The 24,400-nt window shown below is 30.7% G+C and overlaps 2 protein-coding genes across 2 annotated transcripts; both read right to left on the reverse strand.

Moving 5' to 3' along the window:
* Positions 1–4,663: 4,663 nt before the first annotated feature.
* LOC109337042 (probable protein S-acyltransferase 1) lies at positions 4,664–9,638 on the reverse strand. Its single transcript, XM_019573903.1, has 6 exons — positions 9,244–9,638; positions 7,509–7,688; positions 7,110–7,418; positions 6,580–6,801; positions 5,670–6,133; positions 4,664–5,079 (listed from the first exon to the last, which is right to left on the reverse strand). Exons 1-5 carry the CDS (start codon positions 9,358–9,360, stop codon positions 5,705–5,707), a joined length of 1,257 nt encoding a protein of 418 aa, XP_019429448.1. The 5' UTR covers positions 9,361–9,638; the 3' UTR covers positions 4,664–5,079; positions 5,670–5,704.
* Positions 9,639–13,282: 3,644 nt separating this feature from the next.
* On the reverse strand, positions 13,283–17,064 carry LOC109337045 (histone-lysine N-methyltransferase, H3 lysine-9 specific SUVH1-like). Its single transcript, XM_019573904.1, has 3 exons — positions 16,885–17,064; positions 14,286–16,566; positions 13,283–13,639 (listed from the first exon to the last, which is right to left on the reverse strand). Exon 2 carries the CDS (start codon positions 16,391–16,393, stop codon positions 14,342–14,344), a length of 2,052 nt encoding a protein of 683 aa, XP_019429449.1. The 5' UTR covers positions 16,394–16,566; positions 16,885–17,064; the 3' UTR covers positions 13,283–13,639; positions 14,286–14,341.
* Between the last annotated feature and the right edge of the window lie 7,336 nt (positions 17,065–24,400).

A 24,400-nucleotide genomic window follows, 5' to 3' on the forward strand; every position in this document is an offset into this window, starting at 1 on the left:
ATATAATTGTTGAAAATGGCATATGGATTGTCTATATCAGGTTGTAATATAATTTTTTATCTTATTGGTTCTTATTCTTCTTCCATTTCATTTCATTTCATCTTTGATGTCTCTTATTGTTGGTTCACCCTTGAAGCATTGTAGAAGGTTAGTTTTCTATACATTTGCATATCTAATATTTTGTTTATAGAATTTTCTACTAAAAGTAATCATTATTTTAACAAAGAGTATATGGATTGTCTTTACCAGGTTGTAATATAATTGTTGAAAATGGTGTTGACAACGATAGATGATACATATAGAGGAAGAAAAAAGATAATAGCCTGTGACAATTTGGTATTTTGATTATTTTCCTTTCAATTTGTAAATAAATAATTGTTTAAAAACTAAAAACTAGAGAATGTATTTTATGTTGTCTTATCTAAACTAGAGCAAGAAATTGTATGTGTTTTAATAGTCATTTTAATATTATTTTAGCAAAATAAAATCAACCTATAACTTTAAATTTAAAGTATACATTTTGTGATAATATCACTTTGCCCGTGTTTAAAGTCATTTTGTGATGTATAAAGATTTATATTTTGATTTAAGATTATATTTTTTTATTATATAGTATAGTTTGTATTATATTGTACTTAAGACTTTCAATTTGATCAATTAGAAAATTGATTCAAGATCACAATTATAATTGAATCAAATCTTCTAAGATGGGAAATTATACAATTTAAGGTAAGTTATTATTTGCATTTATTTGATGAGAGAGATTTTATGCCGTGTGCAAATTTGCTTAATTAATATTTTCACTATATTATGAAACATTTATTGCTCAATCATTACATAATGTTATATAATATTAAAGTGCAATCATTATAATATTTGAATTGCAACAACGTAATATTATATTTTCATAAAATTCAAATTATAAAAAAGGAATTGTAACCGTAGAATTGTAATCATCAAATTTATAAATTTTAATATATATTTTGTAATTTTAAATTTTCTTCTATTAGTTCTGAAAGTACCAGGTATATTTTTAGCTAATAAATAATTTGATATTTTACACCTAAAATAGAATAACAATATTAGGAAATGGCTAATTGTTTTAATAGTCATTTTGATATTATTTTAGCAAAATAAACTCAACCTATAACTTTAAATTTAAAGTATACATTTTGTGATAATATCATTTTTCCTGTGTTTAATGTCATTTCGTGATGTATAAAGATTTGTATTTTGATTTAAGATTATATTTTTTATTATATAATTTAGTTTGTATTATATTGTACTTAAGACTTTCAATTTGATCCATTAGAAAATTGATTCAAGATCACAACTGTAATTGAATCAAAACTTCTAAGATGAAAAATTATGACATTTAAGGTATGCTATTACCGTGTGCAAATTTGCTTAATTAATATTGTGTAAAAATATATTTTCATAAAATTCAAATTATAAAAAAGGAACTGCAACCGTAGATATAAGCGTATAATCAATATTTTCTTTATTAATATTTTCATTACGTTATGAAACATTTATTGTATGTATGTTATTTTAAAATTTATTTAATTAATTTTTCACTACATTATGCAACATTTATTGGTCATGTATGTTACTTTAAAATTTATTTAATATAAAATTAATAAAACGCTTAGCAAATTAACTTCTTCCATACACACAGTTACAATACAGTCATTACATTAAGAAACATTAATATGCAGTTGTTATATTATATAATATTAAAGTACAATCATTATATAACGATATATAATATAAAAGTACAATCATTATAATATTTGAATTGTAACAATGTAATAATATGTTTTCATAAAATTTGAATTGTAAAAAAAGATTTGTAACCGTACAGTTGTAACAAATTTTTTTTATAAATTTTAATATATATGTTTGTGATTTTAAATTTTCCTTTATTAGTTCTGAAAGTATCAACTATATTTTTAGCTAATAAATGATTTGATATTTTACAACTAAAATAGAATAGCAATCTTAGGAAAATGACTAATTCAAACATTAGTACAATTCCAATCAAAGTTATTTCCGATTCCTTAATTTTAGATCATGTTCATTATAAATATAAATTTATTACAATTTATTATTTAATTATATAATAGGTAATATGTAATATTTTTAAATCATAACAAATATGTATTCCTTAACGTTAGAACTCATTATGAACATATTTTGTTTACAGTTTGGATTTATATTGATATTGCAATATTACTATTGTAGTATTCAAATAGTAACAATAAGAAATATAATTAAAAAGAATAATAATAATTTTCTATTTTATTTATATTTGTTAGTAGTTATTAAGAGTAGTAACAATTTCTGAATTTTATTTGTTTGTAGTTATTTTAGAGTCAAATAATAATAATACATTTTTTGAAATTAATCTTATTTTATAGTCAAATAATAATGAGTTATAAATTTATTGTTGATTTTTAAATTAATATGATAATGATGTGTTGCTCAATACATTATAAGATCTCATGCCCTTCATCTTCATACAGAATAATATAAAGAATAACAATGTCTTTTTCTATCTCTTTCATGTAGGTAAAATCAACCACCAAAAATAGAATAATAATCTTAGGAAAATGACTAATTCAAATACTAATACAATTTCAATCAAAATTATTTCTGATTCCTTAATTTTAGACACGACTCATTATAGATATAAATGTATAATATTATTGACCCTTATTAAAAAAATAACATTTTTTGCTTAAAATAAAGTCATATCTTTGATTTGATTTAATTGTGATAATGAAATTGATTCTTCTACATTCATTATATTAAAAACAATCATAAGATATATAAAGTTGTATGTATTGTGATACATATTTGATTTATATTTCTTTTAAATATTTTCTATTCCTTAATTTAAGTAATGCTCATTATGTATATATTTTTTAGAGTTTAGATTTGATTATAATATTGACATATTACTATTGCAATATTAAATAGTAATACTTACGGAACATATCTTAAAAAACAATATTAACAATGAACAACATAAGTTTTTATTGTATCTATTAGTCAACCAAATATATAGATTATAAATTGATTAACATTTAGTTAATTACTTATTTTCATATGTAAAACGTTTTTCTTTACCAATTTTCCAGTTCCCAAAGATAAAAAATTAAAATATTCAGTGATTTAATTATCATTTTGAATTAAATCATTATTGATTTAAATTATTATTGTTCCAATTTAAAGATTTTATTTATAGTTTAAATTTTTACATAAGACTCTTCGCTGATTATATGTTCAATTAATTGTTGCATATGTAATAACATTTTTTATTTACTTTTCTATTTGGGTACACAACTAGGATTTTTTTTTATTTTCCATTTAATGCTACTTTCTATTGCATTCAATATTTTCATTTTCACCATTGAGAATTTACACAATCTTTTAAGAAGGTTTCAAAGTAATACATATATTATTTATCAATACTAAGAAGTCATTTAATATTTTTTCATACTCTTCAATGATTAGCCTTGCAGTATACATGTGATCGTGTAAAGAATACATCTCAATGTTCAAAAGTTTTGTTACTCATACCTATGATTTGCTTCTTGCATTTTAAAAGTTTTGTTGTCTAAAGAGCTTCTATAATTTTCTCATTGCTTTTCACTATTTTGCTTCTGATTTGTTATGTTTGCTTTTTAATTATCTAACATTACCATCAAATTCTTATGTTTTCTAAATGTTTAGGCCCTTTAATTCTATTTTTAATCAATATATGTAATCTAAATGTTTAGGCCATTTAATTCTTATGTTTTTTCTCTCTATAATATATGTTAACATCATGCTTTCAAATCTCTTCATCACTCTCATGTGAAGTATACGAGTAACATGTATGTTATAAAAAATTAATGTCTCGTACAAATGCACAGGTAACTTACTAGTTGATTAATAAATAACTACAATTTTCCAAAAAGACATATTGAGAAAAATACTGGTAGGTGGAATAATTTCACCAAAACTTGATAAATAGATAACTGAATAAATCAAGAAGTGGTTGTGCAATTAATTGAACAGAAAAATGTTTTCAAAAATGGGAAAATCAATCAACTGCAAGAACGGTAGATTAAATAACTGAGTTGAGTTTGACAATGAGTCCTAAGCCATACATCAAAAAGTTATGAAAAAGAAATACACTAAACTCGACAATCATATTGCCAATTTGCTTAAATATTATAAAAATTGAAATCTATATATAGCCCGATTGGGAAGAAAAATATTAAACTATACAATGAGATGAGATTGTTGATTTACATTAGAGTTACATTAAAATGATAACTACACAATGTTATCGAGTTTGACTTGTGGTGGAAAAAAATATGAAACTCGAGTTGTCGAGTTTAGCACGAAATGTCAACCTTGATTCCGATTTTCCAAAAAGTATACTATTTTAGTAACTAATTTAAAAGGTGTACCACATATGTAATAAACCAAATGATATATTAGATTTGTACTTTTTTTGTCTTCTTCCTATAAATTTCAACTTTTATTTATTAAATTCTCATTCTTCCCATATAAGTAGATGAATCTATAGATCTGTTATCATAATGTTTTGGTTCAAGATATAGCGTCAACTCCACTTATACGATTCTTTCAATTGGCTCATATCCCCATGTCACTAATATTAAACGAGCAAGCATGCAGTATAAGGAATTTTACCAAACAAACAATAATAGCACAGCGTGAATTGCAGACTATAGAAAATCTACAATCCACACTAAGCTAAGAAAGAATACAAAGAACATGAAAACCACATTATCCACCGTACATTAATATAGCTCCTTAATTCTTTTGTATGTTCTGCACTGTAATGTGAATTTGTGCCAATTTCTATAACTAGTCAAACATTTTTCTCCATTTTGAGTAACAAGAATATCTGAATTCCACTGAGACATCATTCCATTTTACAACTTTCCATTATCAAATCATGTCACTAAGCTTTTCATACCACTTCATTCATCAGCAAGATAGCATTCTAACCTTAAATCCAATGTCTACAAGTATTTCTTTTCAGGATATGCCCAAATGTATCTGCACCAAAGAAGTTGAGACATTGTTAAGTAATCCTAGACATAGTTTGGGCAATGGATATAGATTCAATGACTTCTGAAACCCGAGTTATTGAATTAAAATGGAACGGTTTAGATATCAAAATGTGTTTTGACTATGATTTGTTGAGACTGAAATCTAAACATTCGATTTTCATCTAATATATCAGATTTGTCAAAGTCACGGAATCTGTCAAATATATAAATTTCAGTAACATTAGTAACAACTAACACCGTACGTACTCGGTCATGCACGTCAACTTTTGAGCACCAAACAATATAAACTAATCTAATCTGATTAGGGACCTGATTTTTGCCTTTTATCTTGGAAGATTAAAGTGTAATAGAAGGTGTCACACTATTTGGATAAAAAAAGTCCTCAATCTTGCAAATCTCTCATTTGCTTCTTTCTTGTATTTCAACAACCCAACCATGAGGCGGATATGTAGATTACTTTACAAAATCTTGATCATTGAATAAATTAGGAGAATTATGCATAACTTATATTATGATGTTTATATTGTAGAGTATTTTTATATGTACATAGAGACTAAAGCAAACACAAAATGTTACCTTTGTCTATGAAGAATCAGCAATGTTAACAGGAGCTATTGCTTCCTCTCATCTAGAGGACTATTGATTCCAGTTTTCGATTTCCATTGGGTTAACTTATGATCTTGATCAGCATTAGCGAAAATTTCAAATCCAGCTTCTTTTGATCCTGCCTTCTTTTTCAGATGATCATCGATGCCGTTATAATCCAAATCGTGTAAAATACTCGTAACTCGCTTACCATCCTTGCCATACATTGTCCCCATGTCCATGTCAAATTTATGTTTCGGGTTTATAAAACCGTTTTCAATATCTGAAGTAAAGGATCCATCTTGGACATCCTCCTCCTCTGTAACCAATGATCTGAAATTGATCAATGGACTAGGGATCTTGGAACATGAAAGTTCTTTAAAGTTGACCATTATTCCCTTCGTGTATGGATTTTCCTTCTTATCATAGCGGTACCGGAAATTCTCATAAGTTGTCTAAAAGAAAAGGGAAATCCAATAAAAGGTGAGTACAATAGTTATAGAAAATGAGGTGCTTTACACAGTAAGGAACCTATATATGAGTCAAATTTAAAGGCACATATATACACTAACACTAAAGATACCAGAAACTTAGTAAATGAATAAGAAATTTTCACGTATTAGGTTCATCTCTAGCTTCATCTTCTATACCTTCACAGCTTATTCGAGGGTTTTGTCTCCATTTCCTCAAAAACTTATGATTTTGTAGCTCTCTCCCACCATTGCGAAATTGTTAGTTAGAACTAATTATCAATTCTATACTTCCTAACAATGATAACTAAAATCACAGACATGCATTAAGGAAGAAATAAATCCACAAATATTGCAATTGTAAATTTCCAGCATAGCTTATATTGTAGCAAAAATATATATTTAGAACATTAGAAAGAGAATGAGAATACCTGATTGGTGGAAATCAAATAAAGATGGAAAACTGTTAGTCCACCAACAAACCAAATTGCAATAAAGCAATATACAATGAGAGCGACAGATACGATATCGTGTGACATGCTGGACCACAATCTACCGTTATGGCGAAGAAGGTTAACCCAAGAAAACGCGAACACATATATACACAACAAGGTTGATGATGATATGAATAATATGAAGAATGGATAGTTACGCTGCAAAAACACGAGGAGTAAGAACATTGTTAGATATTCTGCTGAAGTAAGGTGAAGAAAGAAAAGGATAGTGGACTATGAAAACAAAGAAGAGAGAAATAGAAATCAATGGGTGGAAAAACTCAGCAAGCTAGCTATATCAGAAACTTACTTATCTTTCCGAAATTAGCATAGTATGAACAGAGAATAAATAAAGTTGTCGGAAAGAAGTCTCTAATAAAGCGAAAGAAAACACACTGATATTCCTATATAGATATGAGAAGTTTTGTTTAGTTGTATGAAAATTGAAGATGGTTTGTACAACTTACTGCTCCAATACATTGACCAACCCAAGGGCAATGATGATCAAACTTCTGCACACAGTTATTGCAGATAGAGCAATGTGAAGCACGCGGCGGACGATAGAGCAAGCAAGTATCACAGAACTTCACCTTCACGGTATGGCCATTTACCATCACATCCTTCATTCTAGGCAATTTCATGTTAGGGGTCTTATTGTTTACCCACTCCATAGATGGTGTATTAACATTGAGTGATTCTTCTGATTCAGGAGGTTGTGAATTCCTTGGGACAATTCCGGGATCTCTACCAGATGTCATGAAGAGAAAAATAAAACTCTGCGTAAACCGGTGAAACAGTTAATTCTCAAATATCATGAGCAGGCTAAGTAGTTATTATAGATAAGGAAACCTTATATTTTTACAAACCAAAGATGTGAGAACTGCTCCTCCAATCAATACACATTGGTTAAAGAGAGGATCATGCTCTTCAATTTTTAATAGCATTCTTATGCAGAATGTTATTGCAGGACCTCCAATTAGGAGCGTCGTTAAAAATAGAGATGATGCATCCTGACCAAAGACTAATCTTCCACCACATAGAAATTTCTGACATGAAAAAGAAACAAGTTTTATCAGAAATTAGTTTATGTAATAGCTCATTGAAGTATTCACACTTCAGAGATAAATGTACTATTAAGGTGATGAATGGAAGAGACAAATAGATAGCAATCTCACATCAACTCTTTCTCAATCTTTGTTTACTTTAGTTCTCTAATTCCTTTTTCTTAGGCCCAAATAACAGTATGGTCCATAAAACTAATACACAAAGAAGAAATTCGACCATTGAAGTAATCTTTGGTGTATTCAACTACTCAAATGGGAAGTTATGTATATCTTCGACTATAAATCTCATATCACTACATATATCTAATCTAATCTTTTATCATCTGTGTTAAGCTACCTACTTAAAACTTCACATTTCCAGGAAAGTAACAATACAACCTTCTCAATGGTTCAAGAGTTCTGCCATAAATGTGAGATGGAAACTCTACATATGTGAATTGTTTTTAAGAGTACATAAAATTCTAAAGAAAACAGCATCAAGTTACATTCTAATGATAGACATAATGCCACCTCATGCATTGCACATACATGATATCCCTCTGCTCCATTGTTTGGAAGAGAGGATTGTCTACCAATCCCAAATGTTAGGAAAACTCCTACTAACATCATATGCAACCTTCATACCTAATTTTCTTCATCTATAAGAGATATTAAAATATCATTTTCTTCTAAGCATTAAAATAATAGGTACAAGTTCTAACAGTCCATTTTTTTACTTTGCTTTAGCCATTTAGAGTGTGCTAATGTCCTTGATATCCCAAGTAAACTAAACTTTTTAGCATTCCTTCCACTAGATGAATATTCACTGCTTAGTACACTTCTTCCTTCTTTCCATGCACTGTAACATTGAAACTGGTTCAAGCATTATGGAGGAACACATTATGGACATGACTCTAGATCTTCATCAAATTATCCTCCTCAAACACTAAATAGCACTTCTTTTACTAATCCAAATCTCCTGAAAACCCCATTTCATCTAAATTCTGACCAAAAATAGACTAAATTGCTCCATAGCACAATTTTTAAATTTTGAAGGGAAAAAACTATGGCCACAAATATATATCTTCACTACCAACAAGGAGTTGGTCTAGTAGTGTAAGGTCTCGTTGAATCCACAAAATGACTAAAAGGTCTAATGTTCGATTTCTGTGAGCTACATGTGTTAGAAGAGGCACTCACACACCCCAAAATAGATTACTTCCTTACCCATAAAGAATGAGGGGATATCCTTGATATACTAATATATATATATATATATATATATATATACATATATATATATATATATATATATATATATATATATATATATATATATATATATATCTTCACTTGGAATATATAATCACCATTTCAAGCATTTTAACCCCATAAACAACCAAATACCTCACGCCATGCTTGGTCCATCCAACAACTTCAAAATTGCAAAATGGGCATACAAAAAAATCACATTCAATAAAAACCAACAAATTTTGATTTTGATCAGCAATAGCAAAAAGGGTATATAAAATTTAGAACAGAACATAAAGTATTATACATTGTTTCCCTTCCAAACTTGGTAGAGCCTTCTTGTTCTTTGACCAGAAGATTCCATAGAAACAGCCACAGAAGAGGAGGGAGAGAGAACGTTACGGTTGATGCTATTTTCTCCCATAATAATAATAATAATGAATCAATAGCAAGATATATAAATGTTATAGTTCTCCTTTTCTGCTACAATAATGAAGGAAAAACAACATAAACATGTGTTTTGTTTTGTTAAGGTTGGTGTTGTGTGTTGTGTGATTATTGGTTTTGGCCTCACCCTTTTGGGGAGGGAACCAAATGAAACGTGATTGAAGTGGCCGTGATGGTGATAGGGTGAAGAAGAAGAGAAGAGAGAGAGAAATTTTCTTCTCTTCTCAAGTTTCTTTTCTTCCTTACCATCACATTTTTTTGCCACCCTTTCTTTCTCTCTCCATGAAACCAGCTAGTGCTCTAACGATTTTGCATAATGAGACCGTTTTTTTCGCGGGCACAACTATTTTGGATTATTGAATATGTAGATAGTCCTAAAATGTTTTTTCACGTGATATATTGATAAATAACTAATCATTTTGTTGAAATATGATTGTTACTAATAATTAAATATTTGATATTTTCCTCTATTTGATTTCTTATATATCAGGTAGGATGTTTGATCTTTAGAAAACTTTATTATAAAAGACAACCTATTATACTCATATAAGATTAGTTTTTAATGTTATTAATCAAATATATTCTCTTACCTATTGATTATTAATAAATTATTTTTGAGATGGTTGTTATTTTCAATAATCAAATATTTGATATTGTCATCTATCTGAAAATTCAATTCTTATATCACTAGATCAATATTTTATTGGTAAAAAACATATATCACATAGGAAGTTTGATCTTTCGAAAACTTTATTGTCAAAGACAACCTATTACACTTATAAGAGATTAGTTTTTACTGGTATTGATTAGAGGACATCCTTATTTTACAAATGAAAAAGAAACATATAATACTTTTTATAACTATGCAATGGTATAAACAAACAACAATTTCAGAAGAAAAAAAAAACTTATGCTTAATGTATTTAAGAATCTAATTTAGAAGATTTAAAGATATAATAAGTTTTAAAAATAATTTACTGAGGGTAAACCCTAAAAACAAATTTTTCTTTGGAAAATGGTTTATTTGATGGGGTGATGTGATTTTTATTTACTATCTTTTACCAGTCAAATGTATTTTTACTATTTTTTACGTTAACTCTTATATTTTACTATTTTTTACATCTCTAATATATTATTACACTTATTTAGTTAGAGAGCTTTTTTAAATAAATATCAACTTAAAATATCTTATATGTTTTTTGTCTAACTAAGTGTATTACTTTACCTTACGTGTCAGGAACCAATCATTTTAAGTTTAGAACTATTCATTCCAACAAGTGTCGCTCATGAATAGAAGTAGTATATAAGAGATTAGTTTACTATTTTGCATCTAACAACCTTTTATCAAACTCCTAGCCCTTATGAATCACCTCTCACTACCCTTCTCCAAATTGCCACACTAAGATTCATTTTGGTTCATTAACCTTTTATGTTGTTTATTTTTTGTTGGTTCATTAACCCTCTATGGTGTTTATTTATTGGTTTGAAAGGGCTCGAGTATATGCTTTTTCCTTATTTCATATGAATCAGCTGGCCTAATACCCGATTTTATCAAACATTTTCAATCTGATAAATTTTCAACTTCTATTTTCTTAACTTCAACAAATAAAAAAATCTAACTTTTACCCACTTCATTCAGTTTGGTGCATGAAATAGAAGTTGCTGTTCCGAATTGTAATTTCAAAATAATTTTTTTTATGCTTGGGTTATGTAAACAATTAGAGCTTAAAGTTATAATTTCAAATTGAATTCCCTACAATTGGCAAGGGTGATAAGAAGATGGTAGTGGAGTTGAAATATGATCCCAATAATTGGTGGTGGTGGTGGAGATGGTGTGACAACAATAGCAATGGTTGTGCTGACAATGACAGGGTGGTGGTGCCATGACAATCTCTATAATCATGTGATGCTGATGAAGTGAAAGTAATAAAGGGTGATGACAAAAAGTAGATGATTCGATGTGATGTTGGTCGTGTTAGCAATGACAATGGCAAGGTGTTATTGATGGTAGTGGTCTTGGCAACCATGGTCACGATGATGATGATAGTGATACAGCACATCTTCTATCCCAAGATATGTATCATTTCATGTACTATTTTATTTTCATTAGTTAAAAAATGCAAAATTAATATATATTTAATTCATATTTTACTCTTCTCACCAATGAAAAACAATGAATATATAGAGTAGTACAAAGTTTGACACAAAAAATGTGACTCCAAGAACTATAATGGTTATGATAGTTGTCCTATGTTGTCCATAAAAACAACCTTTGGTGTTGCAATTTGTAGAGTAGATGCTATGAATTGAGATTGGTCTAAGTTAAGTATATGATAATTTCATATATTAATTATTGAAATTATTATTCAGCTGCAATCAAATATGATAACTAAAATAACAGCTCAATTTCAATTCCATGCACCACGCTTAGAGTTCCTTACATTGCTGATATTCAACAAAATAATCAGTGGATCTATCTGAAATCCGTCTCACTCAACCTATACCGCGTACGCGGTAACTAGAGATTTGCCTGCAGATTCAATTGCAAATGTATGACTTTTAACTATACAGTTACGCCCCTTGAGAATAACAAAGAAACTTTTTCATAAAACAAACTAAAGCATCGTTTAGACTTTAGAGACATTATAAGTCAAATATCAAGAGATCCTATATTTTGGAATAAGAATAGATCTAAATAAAAGTAAGAGAAGGAGAGCACTTCTATTGTCACACAAGTTGTATCGTTGTTCCATGGCTATGATTGGTTGAAAATATATTTTTAAGTTAACAAATTAATAATTATTAATTTTTCTAACCAATCACAGTATATCCAGTGCGACATCAAATGTATACCTGAGAAGAAGTGGCATGAATGTTAATTCCAAGTGAGCTCAAATAAGGTTAGAGCATATGTAACGGTCACAAAGGGTTGCAAGAAATCAAGTGTAACTGCCACACAAGAATTTCATTGAGAGAGAAAAAAAATCAATGAAGTGTATGCAACCAACGCTTAGAGTGATTTATTACCTATTAATTGGAAAAGTAGTGGATCAGCAGAAGTTACCAAGAACACAACCTTGGAAGAAATGGTTATTTCTGTCCTAGGATCTGCTCCATTAGTGGAAGCATCCACCATGACGTTTTGCTAAAAAAGCTAATGCAAATTACTACCTATCCAATTAATTTTAAGTATATGAACTATGGTTTTGTACTATTGAACATTTTTTATTATTTTTATGTAGTGTAGAAAGAATACAAGCAAATTAGCAATACAATCTAAGTTTAATAATCACAAACCTGAAACATGAGTTGCAAAAAATACATATAAACATTACTGCTGCTCTGAAAATATATCTTGGATTAAAAAAAGAGAGGAGAAATTCTTTCTTTTGGTACAGCAATGGACCTAATTTCCAATGAGAAAAAGAACAAAACTAACCAAAAGAGACGCAGGAATGTGATATATTGACGAGGAAAACATCAATTTGGTCCTTCAGATTGACACTGGAAGTCAATTTGATCTGTAAGATTACAAAATCGTCAATTTGGTCCCTAACTTTGCACATGATCGTCCCTGAAAAAATATTATAAGATTCTCACAGGAACCAAATTGACTTATGTTTTGCAATGTTAGGGACCAAACTGCCGTTTTCGTAATATCAAGGACCAAATTGAAGTTTTACACCATATAGACACCGAAAGCATCAGTGCAAAGCAGGGGAGTAAGTTCCTTAGGACGCCTATCCCACAGAGCAGGGCCTGAATTGCGAGAAAGGCTTACCGTAAAGTATATAATAGAATTCTAAACAACCAGATAATATTTTTCAGTAGTTCCTTTTCCAACAGTTAGCCACAAAATTTGAAAACCATCCAACATGATCATTCACAGGCCAAGCATATGCAAAACAAAAATATAAATACCAGGACAGCAACAGATAAATATTCATTCTACATGTCAAATTCATCCTTACCACGTTTGACTAAAAGTCCTACTCAAAATCCTTCCGAAGATAAAAACAGCAGGCTAATAGTTTAAAACAAACAAAATACACAACATGTCTTACAGTTAATTTTATATCTTACCCACATCAGTAGGTAGACAACCTGTTTTTTCGCAATTCGCTAGAATTGCTAAAAAAGGAATAGATGGTCTGAAGACATCTTTCAAAAGTGCGTACTTCTGAGGATATCAAAATAATACAAGTTCAGCATGTAGCCAGCTCAAACTTCCATCCTGCTGTCTGCTATACCTATAGCTGAGAAACCAATAAGCAACGACACAAATGTGAGTTTTCTTTCTTCTAAGATTCGTAATCTTATCAAGTAGAATCCGAATCATCTGAAAAGATCTGGTATTTCTACACCTGGCCTACACCCAGTAATGATGAGTTCGTTATCGGATAACCAGGGGTATCGATATGATAATGGACCAATAACATGTTTTGACTTGAAAAGAATTTAGTCCATTAACCAATTGAAGCATGTCATTAACAAATAATTGACCACCATTACAAAGTGATGGCCACTTGTAGGACATTTTCCATTTCTGCAGTTACATTAAGAGTAATGATTTTTATACAAAAATCCATCAGATTTTTAAATTAATATGAAAAAAACAACTTAGTTTTGAATAACTTATACTACTGTTTTGAATTTTTACACATTAAGCATGTCAACCGTTCAATTTCATTTGCAGTGATGTTAAATGCATTTTTATATATGATAAAGAGTTACCAAACAAGGCTAGAAATTAAGGCATCGAAGTTACAAGCTTCCTAATATCATTATTTAGTAAATGACTGAAAGCAAAGCATAAACATTGGTCATGGAAAGCATGACAACAATAAAGAACTACTTAGAAATTAGTATATAAGAAGAAATTTGGAAAAAATGGAATCTAACCTTATCCTTAAGTCCTAATTATTCCGGGGCCACCTCATCCAAAACTCAGCAGACAATCAGCAAAAGTAACCCCTGCATTTTGCAGATCCACAAGAGCATTTCTTTTTCCTCTGGCCTGCTTTGAGAGGAAGAACTATCCCATAATCATAAGTTAACTCCATCATTGGAGGGATATGTCTAATTGCATAAAAAGCAACATGGATATCAGATTCATTCTTATTTTCACGTACAACCGGACGCCATAACACATTCGGAGAGCAGCTATGATTCATGAACCGTGCAACATTCCCTTCATTTTTTGCTGTTATATAAAGCGGGGATGGAATCTTTGGAGCTTCAGTATCACTAGGAAAAACGTCCACTTGCTGATAAATGCGAGTAGAATCAAAAATGTAATCATCTTCATTTTCACCAACAAGCTCCTCTACTCTGGCATTATCTATGACTTCTCCAGCATACTCACATATGAAAGTTCCTGCACGAATAGGATCCCAAGATCTTAGACCCCAACCCTTATCCTTGGTTTTGAACACCTCCAAACGAATTTTCAAGCCACCTTGGGAAACTCGATTTCGGCAATTAGGAGGGCACTGACAAGACGGACCACACTCATAAACCACAGATTTAAGGTCTGCAAGTACCCCCATTGCCGAATATGGGAGATAACCTCCATTTTTCTGAATGCAAGGACAGTTATAATTGTCAGGTTGACATCCACCAATACAAGAACAACCAGCAGAGGATTCCACAGGAGCTGTTGGCTTCAGATTCTTGATAGTAGGGGAGTAAGTGAAATATGCAGGGCCCTTCTCATTGTCGACATCATTCACAAGACAAACAGGTATCTTTTCTGCCGATGAAGTAAGATCAGGCAATATAACCCCCGTTCTCGAAGCATTTTTCTGAGTCCATTGTTGAATGGATTTCCATATCATATATGCTGCCGGTTGCCCAGGACACCTGACTAATTTATACTTGAACACATTGAAACCATTTTTTGCTTTCTCCACCCAAGTGTTCTGGATCTTGTAAAGACCGTCATAAATATACACCTTCCCAGTTGGATGTGCCAAATCTGTCAAACCCCGAATCACTCTCACATCATTACCTCTGTGCATGCTCTTTTCCAATGCAAGATTGCCCCTTTCAAGCTTTTGATCACTCGCCCCCTTATCTTTGTTAACCCCACCTTGGCCAGTGTAAATCAGCACATCCCCATCCTCCACATTATCTTCATACCCTCCGGATGAGACAATACTGACAGCTAATGGCTCTTCCTCTTGACTGGTTTTGGTACCAATGTAATCAATTCCAGCCATAGAAGGAGCATGTAACCCCACTAAGCACAACTCAATTCTAAAAAAGAAAATATCCCCAATTTCAACACCTAGCACAACTCCAATACTTTTCTTGCTATTTGCCCGAATCCCTTTAGTCAGCATAAGTGCACCTGCCTTCAAATCAGGCCGTTTTGCCCCAGAAATATCCTTTGATGTCTCTTCTAGTTGCCCGAGCTTTCTTTTTAGCACTTCATATACCAGAAGTGTATATGTAACCGAGTCCCTACCATCAGGCTGACTTAATGCATCAAAAACTATTGGGTTAATTGATTCGAAAATATCATTAGCCACTGCTTCTGGATTAACATTAGTCGGTGCACCACGAGCACCTTTAGGCTTCCTTCCCTTCTTCCCCGATTTGCGCTTATGACTCCCATTCCCAGTTCCATCTTCTGCATCAACTTCATTCATCTCAATATCTCCATTTGTTGCACCCGTTGGTGTCCTAAATGAGTTAATCGGAACTGCAGTAGATATAGGGCCTGCAGGCAGGCGTTGACCAGCTTGTGCTTGTGCATTTTGTTCAGACAGCCTCTGAGACTCCGGCGAGACAAAGAAAGGGTAAAGGGGTGCAACACCAGCAGGATAAGGACCAGAAGGAGAAACACAAACAAAAGGAGCACCACCTTGCGGATTTGATGATGAAGAGGGATTAGATGGTGAAGGGAACACAGGGACAAGGGTTCTAATTGGCTTAACATTCACAACCCTAGACTTATCAAAGGACCCTGGTGCAGGAACAAAATCTTGACCGAAATTGTGTTCCATTGACACAATTTTTCAAGCAGTACAATCACTCTCTCTTCTAAAACCAACCCAACTTAAATTTTTGTAGCTGGAATGTTCACTAAAATCAATGGAATCTAGATAACATAACAGAATCACACTACAAGGGTTGAAAGATGCAAACTTAGGAGTCAACACTGGAGTAAACACATTTCCTGTGACATGCAAACAAATATATGACATCAGAGAGAGGAAATATCAAAATAACAAAAAGAAATCAACACAAAATGTTTCAAAATAAATAAACAAATTGAGAGAAAAAATGAAACTGGGGTGCACGAAATGAGCCATAAAATTCTTTTACACCCACCCAACTTAGAAATTACGGATAAAATGAACATAAAAATGTAGATTTTATGTACATGCGTATTCAGATCGGATCACAGTTTTCAAAAGAGAAAAGGTTTGGAAAAAAACCTAATTATCTTAAAAGTTGAAAACTTTAAGAAGTAATTGTGAGAAATGAACCAAACCTGAAATGGGTTGTCACAGATTCATGTGAAATTTTCAATTTTGTGAACTTCAGTTTGAGTAAAAGAAATTTCACCAAAGCAAAAAGGTTCTCCTGTGCACTTTTTGGAGAGAGAAAGAGAAAGGTTTTGTGTCTGTGTTGTAACAAGTTTCAGAAATTATCAGATATGGTTGTCTTTGCTGAACACAATAGTGACGTAGCAGCACGTGATTGGAAGTAGGAGGAAAGTACGACACTACGACAAGAAAAAAAAGGGATTTATAAATAATGTATAAATTTTATATATTACCACTATATTTTTTTACTATATATTTAATTATAATTTACTCATCAAAAATTAATATAAACAAATGAATTGTTTCCAAATGATATATTTATTGTGGACAAATATTATAATTCAATTAGTACAAAGGTGAAACGTGTTAATATTGTAATGAAGCTCCGAAGGTGGGACAATGGATTAAATAAACGGAACGGCAAATAGGGAAGGGAGAAATGAACGGGTCAGATTTAGACAATTGAGTGAAGAAATGGAATGTTATAATTAATTGGGAAAATGACATAAGGAACTTAAAAGGATAAGAGTGAGAATTACAAAAGAAGAAAGAAAAAGAATGTGTTCATTCCTAATTAAACTATTCCATGCAAAAACTTGTCAGGAAATCTTAGTGCCATGATCGATTAATGCTTAATGATTCAGTATAAAAAAAATATGATTGACATAACTAATGATCATATTCAATATGATAAGATCTAGTCTTTATGTTGTTGATTATACTCGAATGATCGACCTACCATTGTCATGTCACCTTTATGATAAGATCTGATCTTTATGTGTCAGAACAAGTCAACACTTGTTACACTAGAGAACATTCCTTCATGTAAAAGCCAATATTGTGTCACCTAGTTGTCAACATGTTCACATTGTCTATATGACAAAGGTAGTCCAACTACATGCAACTGTCAGACGAAGGCTACTGAAGGGACAAGACCATATCATAAACAATTTGACACCGAACCTTTGAATGCAAGTCACTCAACTTTAGTATAAATAGGTGAAGTCACTCATAAGAGAATGAAACGTATTCTCTATTTGCTTTTCTCTAAGCATTTCACTCCTATAAATATTGACTTGAATATCGAATTACCTTTCAGGCACACACTCAAGGGGTCCAATGCCATTGATTGCCCGATTCCACCTAAAGTCCAAGTTTTGATAATACTCCAACATTGGCTCTTGCCTAGATACAATAAGAAGACCTAGTCTCCAACCAACCTCTTTCATACTAATGAACATGGAAATAGAGGTATTTATGTCGATCTATTTTATGTGATAATAAGTTTAAAAGATAAGGATCATGCTTAAAAAAGTAAATGGGTCATGGAGATTGTGTTTATGGATTTTCTCATGAAGTTCAATTGATAACAAATCCTTTCAATAGGGAAATTATTTTCATTTATTAAAATCCATGCTATTGTATAAGAGTACCATCATTGACTTATGATTGGTTTAAAGGCTTTATCACCATCGATTAGAGCTACACATAGGATGATCGTCCATGCGTCGATCTAGATTTTCGTTTCTGTCCCTCCAAATCTCCACTCTCATAGTTATTATTATACTACTTATAGCTCATTAGGTGATGACCTTCATTCCAATACGGAAGGGAATAAGGGTAGACCATCAGACTTGAATACCTATTATGGTGACTTAATCTTTGACGAATCATTGACTATACAACTTAGAAAGATGTATTATGTAATTTCGATCTATCTCAAATGATTTGAAGTCAACATCATGTTTTTTGTGGTTAAAATATAGGCAAAAAAAAATCATGTCCAATTTGAAAAATATAATCTTTGAACTTGAGTTATGAGTTCAAGAGTCAGTTATAGATAAGGAAATATATTAGCATTATGTTCGTCCTAGTTAAAATGATACTCTGGCAAATTGCATAGAATTTATTATACTCTAATTTTATTTATTAAAAAAAATTATTAAACAAATTTTTATTTTTATTTTTGTTTCTTATAAGAGTTTTATCTTACTCATATGCATTCGTAGGCGCAATAGGAAAAACAAATATACGTAGTTCTAGGTTGGAGATTGAATAATGAGTTGATTTAAATTAAAAAATATATTTTAATCAGTCAAAGGGAATTAATAGCAGAAGAGATAGCATTAGTCGTGAATTGACTTTCCATTATGATAAATAGCACAAACAACGCTAGTGACTGCAACTATTTCCTAGCTTGAAGTAAAAAGTAAAATATGACATATATCATAACCTCAGTACAAATTCCCAACAATAATTTATTTGAAATACTTATTGATTTTATTAAAGAAATTATTTTAAAAGAGAATTAATGACAGAAGAGACTAAATTACTCATGAGTCGATATCCCACTTTGCTAAGTAACAAAGAAAGTTCTAATGACCATAATTGTTTCTCGACTCGAAGTAGAAGATAAGATACAACTTGAGTCATAAGCTTACTATTAGATTCAAAAATTAATTTATTTGAAATTATTTTTATTTATTAACAAATTATATCATTGAATATATTTTCCCATAGATCCAAGAATAGTGACATGGACTAAAAGTCTTATCCAAGCTAAGGAGTTGCCTCTGCATTGTCCAGATAAATTATGATTGAGGTGAGATTTAACATATTTAAACCATGACATGCTCAGTTTTGATAAATAATAGAGGTAATTCTAATGACTTCAATTGTTACATGGATCGAAGTCAAAAGTAAGATACATATAAGTCATAATTTCACTATTATATTCTAAAAATAATCAATCTAAAATATTTATCTATTTTTATTAAAGATATTTTTTAAATTAAAATAAAATTAATAGTGTAACCGACTAAATTGATCATAAAACAACTTCACGTGTTAATAAATAGTAGAAGCAATATTAACGACTGCAATCATTTCTCGACTTGAAGTAGAATTAAGATACAACACAAGTTGTAACATCACTATTATATTATAAAATAATTAATTAAAATGTTTACTTATTTATCAATTTAATAATTAATAACCATTTATTATTTTATTGTTGCACTTATTTAATTAATAAAATAATAACAAAAAAATTAATTAGTTATCATTTCAAAAGAAATATATAAGATTAAAATTAATTATTAATAGGAAATAATAAAAAAATGGAAAGGGGAGAGATAAACCGAAGCTGGCCATGTGTTGGTATGTTATTGACTATAACGTTTGTAGTAGAAAAGATGTAGTTGCAATGTTGGTAGCACAAAATCAATGCTAATGATTAGCAACAATTTGGGAAATATTGATAGAGGATACAAACATTGAAAACCATGAAAAATACATGCAATGGCATGTGAAGCAAGCAATGTGACAAGTATCCTCGAACTAGAACGCTACTCAACACACTATGACGTGAGAGATGGCAAGCAAACTACAAAGCGACATGTGTCTTGGCAGCCTTTTGGTGAAAAAGTGAAAATTTGTCTCGCCAATCTTAGTATAAAATGTGTAATCACGTTGCGAAATTTGTGGCATTGTGTGAATTTTGGTGCTCGTTGACCACACATGCAAAGCGAGGTGCTGTAGAGGGCGACCACTTTGTTACAATTGACTATACAGATCTCGAAGTTCCTTTTATTTCCACTTTCTTCTTGAACTTTTGGTTTTGTTCCAAAATTCCTACAAATAAATACTATTTTCACAATAAAAATATTTTAATAATTTATAAGTTCAATAAGATTATTTTTGTGCATATAAATAAGTTAAAATAATTATTTCACTCTACAAAATAACAAACATGAGAAGAATACTATTTTTTGGTGAAATTCATTAATGACTCTATAAAATCTTAAATGTTATTAAAATATTCAGGTAAAAATAATTATTTGATTTTTTAAAACTACAAAAAAAACAAGAGCACTTTTTTATTCTTTGTTGTTACTTTGATATATATTAGAGAAAATTGAGTGTTCATATATGTTATTCTTAACTTATTGCTTACTAGATAGCAATCAAAACATGGTTTGATTGCTTTCAAAACCAAGCAAGGACAATGATGGAGTATAGTGGGAACTTGAAAATATCTAATTTAGCAAGTAATGGTATGACTGGATATCGAAGACAAAAAATTAAAATGGCAATGCATGTGAGGTGCTATCAACATTCATGAATAAAAGTTAAAATGATAAGCCATGGCAGGATAATGTCGAATCTCAAAGACAAAAAATTAAAACCTCAACATAGGTCGGAATAGTGTCGGATCTCAGGAGACATAATCTATCTCACTATATTATGAACAAACTATGTTATCCATAATGCTAATACTAGTGATACATAATGTCTACATCGACAAAGCGAATATCCTTCATATCTTAAACTAATCTCTAATACTCGCGTCATGGGTAAATGTGTTCTAGGACTCAAGTTTCCATAATATTATAGTGCAAGGAAGATTACAAACCTTTATTGTAAAAAAAATTAATATCCACTCCCACAAGGGTTGATGGATACGTAAGTACAAATAATTAATTAAATCATGTAAATAATAGAAAATAAATTTATTAAATTTTTAAAAAATAAAATGATATTGAGGCGCATGCAATTAGTGGTTTTGGGCATAACTCTCTCAAGAGAAGTTCTCCAAATTGAGTTGTCATAGATGTTGGATGGACCATCGCCTATGCGACTTAGGAAGGAGGTATAATATAATTTCAACATCTATCAATTAATTTGGAGTCACCATTATGTTTTTAGATGTCAAAATGTAGAAAGCTGCTCATAATGGAGATATGGTCATTGAACTAGAGTTTTAAATCTAAGAATTGATTTTGGATTGAAGAAGATAATAACACCTTATTCGCTTGTATTTTAAATATGTATCATCGCAATTGCATGGATCTTTATACCTTTAATTTCTTTTATTAAAAAGATAAATTATTAAAACAAAATAATATGTTTTTTTATTTTTGTGTGTAACAAGAGTTTATCTTGCTCCTATGTATCCTTAGGTGCAATTGATTAATGAGTTGATTTTATTAAAGAAAATATTTAATTAATTGAAGGATAATTAATATTAAGAGACAACATTGACCATGAATGACATTCTCACTTAGATAAAAAGAACAGACAATCAGTGGCAGATCTTGATGTAAAGTTTAGGAGGGACAACAATATAAAATTAATTGAATAACAAAAAAGTAAAAACAATATAATATTAATTGAGTAACAAAAAAATAATATGATTGTTTTAAAGTTTCAAAATAACATATTAATTCTAAATAACATTAATTAACATTTAAAGACGTTACATAAAAATGTGCATTCATTTAAAATGTCGCTTTTCGTTAAAGACTTCGGCTTATCGATGATTAAATTAAGGGTGAATTTTTTAGATTTTTATTTTTTAATATAAATCACAATGTTACGTACAAGATTTTATTTTATTTTACTACATAGTTTTGTTTGGTTGTCTTTGTTTATGAAAATGATCTTTTTATAATAGTAGTTAAATCAGAATAGTTAATATAAGACGAATAACTCGATTAAACAATAATATGCATTCACTTTTCTCATATTGTCAAAGTTTCACTTAATTCATAGATTGTTGAAAGTTTTCTAAACATAAATGACTAACAATATCAATAATAAAACATTGAAATTGACAACTCAACCAAATTGTCTCTTACTCGCATTAAAAAACATAGTGTAGAAGTTTTGCAAAAAATATACATGTTACCAATATTAAATGTTTTATAAAAATCCAAAGAATCTTAAGACTTTTGATGCAAAGTTTTACAAAGACAATTTGTAATCTCGTAATATATTTCATAAATGTAAAATCATTATGAAATAAAATAAAATAATAGTATTATAAGTAATATCAATATATATATAGGTAAGAAAAATTTATCTATTATATACAGGACCACAATATTTGCATAAGGTAAACAAATTAGAAAAGTAGAAAGATATTTAAAATTTTGAAATAAAAAATCCAGGGGGCAGTTACCCCCACTTGCCACATCCAAGTTCCGCCCCTAGAGACAATACTAATGACATTAACTATTTATTAGCTCAAAAGAGAAACCAAGATACAACAAAAGCATAACCCCACTCTTCGATTCCCAAAATAATTTATTTAAAGCTTTTTTATTGAAGAATTTATTTTAAAAGAGAATTAATAGCATAAGATATCGTATTGGTCGTGAACTGATTTCCTACTTTGATAAATAACATTGGCAAAACTAACAGTTGCAATCATTTTTCGATTAGAAGTAGTGAAAGTGCAAAGTGTCAATGATTGCATTAGCAATGTTTTGCCTATGTTTTGATGAAGACAAAGGAGTTAGTTAAAGCTTGAAGATGTCTCAACAATCAACATGTCGAAGGCTCAAGTGGTGACTTATTAGACTTATGTTATAATTCTTTATTATCTTTTTAGAAGTCTAAGATGAATGTCATAGATATTGAGTCTAGGTTAGGTAAATGTAACGCCCCGAAAATACTTCTCAAAAACATTGCGGAAAAATGGGTAAATATTTTTTATTTTGAATTGGTGATGTAAAATTATTTCCTTTTCAAAACCTTCCTTTTCCGGGACATCACTTTAAGTAACTCGAATACGGAAAATCAACTTATCAATATCAAATGATAGCTTAACCTGATTAGCAATTTCGTGAATAACATAATGCATATAATCGGTTAAGTCAGAATTAGTTTATACAAACTAAGTCAACAAGGCAGAAACTACATTGCTACTAACATATACAAAAATAAAAAAGAAACACAGCCCCCATCCAAAAACAAAGGGGCATCGACTGGCCACAAGCTGACTCAAAAGATTCCAGGAATGTTGGACCCCTCACTAGGGTCCTCCTCCTCTTCCGAGTCAGATACGAGGTCGATCACCTCCACTGAACTCTCTACATTCACGAGTTCAATGACCTCGTCGTCCTCTTCCTCTTCTTCCACTTCGTTATGCCATAACCCCGCGGCATAATTCGGAGGGGATGACATTCTCAAAACCGAAGCCTTCTTGCAGGGACCACCTCCAAGAACCCGGCTCCTCGTGGCTCTACTAGATGATGGAGCACCCAAACAATCTGACCACGTCCTCCAACCGTGGGAGGGAACAGCGCCATCACTCCTGACTGGTGGGTTCCGAAGTCCATCCTCTGGAGACCTCACCCTCCTTGGCGGCAAGGTGAAAGAAGCATCAATGTAGGTGTCAGGTTGAGGGATCATCATCGATGACCCGTTGCACACCATGTGCAACGACAAACCGCATGGGCCTGTGTATGTGTACCTGTGTCCATCACTATTCCATTGTCCCATCGGGGACATGGTGAAGTGATAACCTCGAACGTGATTGTTGCTGTTGGACATCTGCATAGCGAATACACACAAACAAGAACAAGACAGTAGAGAGAGTAAGACATCTAATGAACATAAATTCATTGACAGCGTGGACTTACTCAGAATATTACACTCAGACATAAAATATATTTT

The sequence above is a fragment of the Lupinus angustifolius genome, unplaced genomic scaffold (genome assembly GCF_001865875.1).
Source record: "Lupinus angustifolius cultivar Tanjil unplaced genomic scaffold, LupAngTanjil_v1.0 Scaffold_1_814, whole genome shotgun sequence".
Lineage (NCBI taxonomy): Eukaryota > Viridiplantae > Streptophyta > Magnoliopsida > Fabales > Fabaceae > Lupinus > Lupinus angustifolius.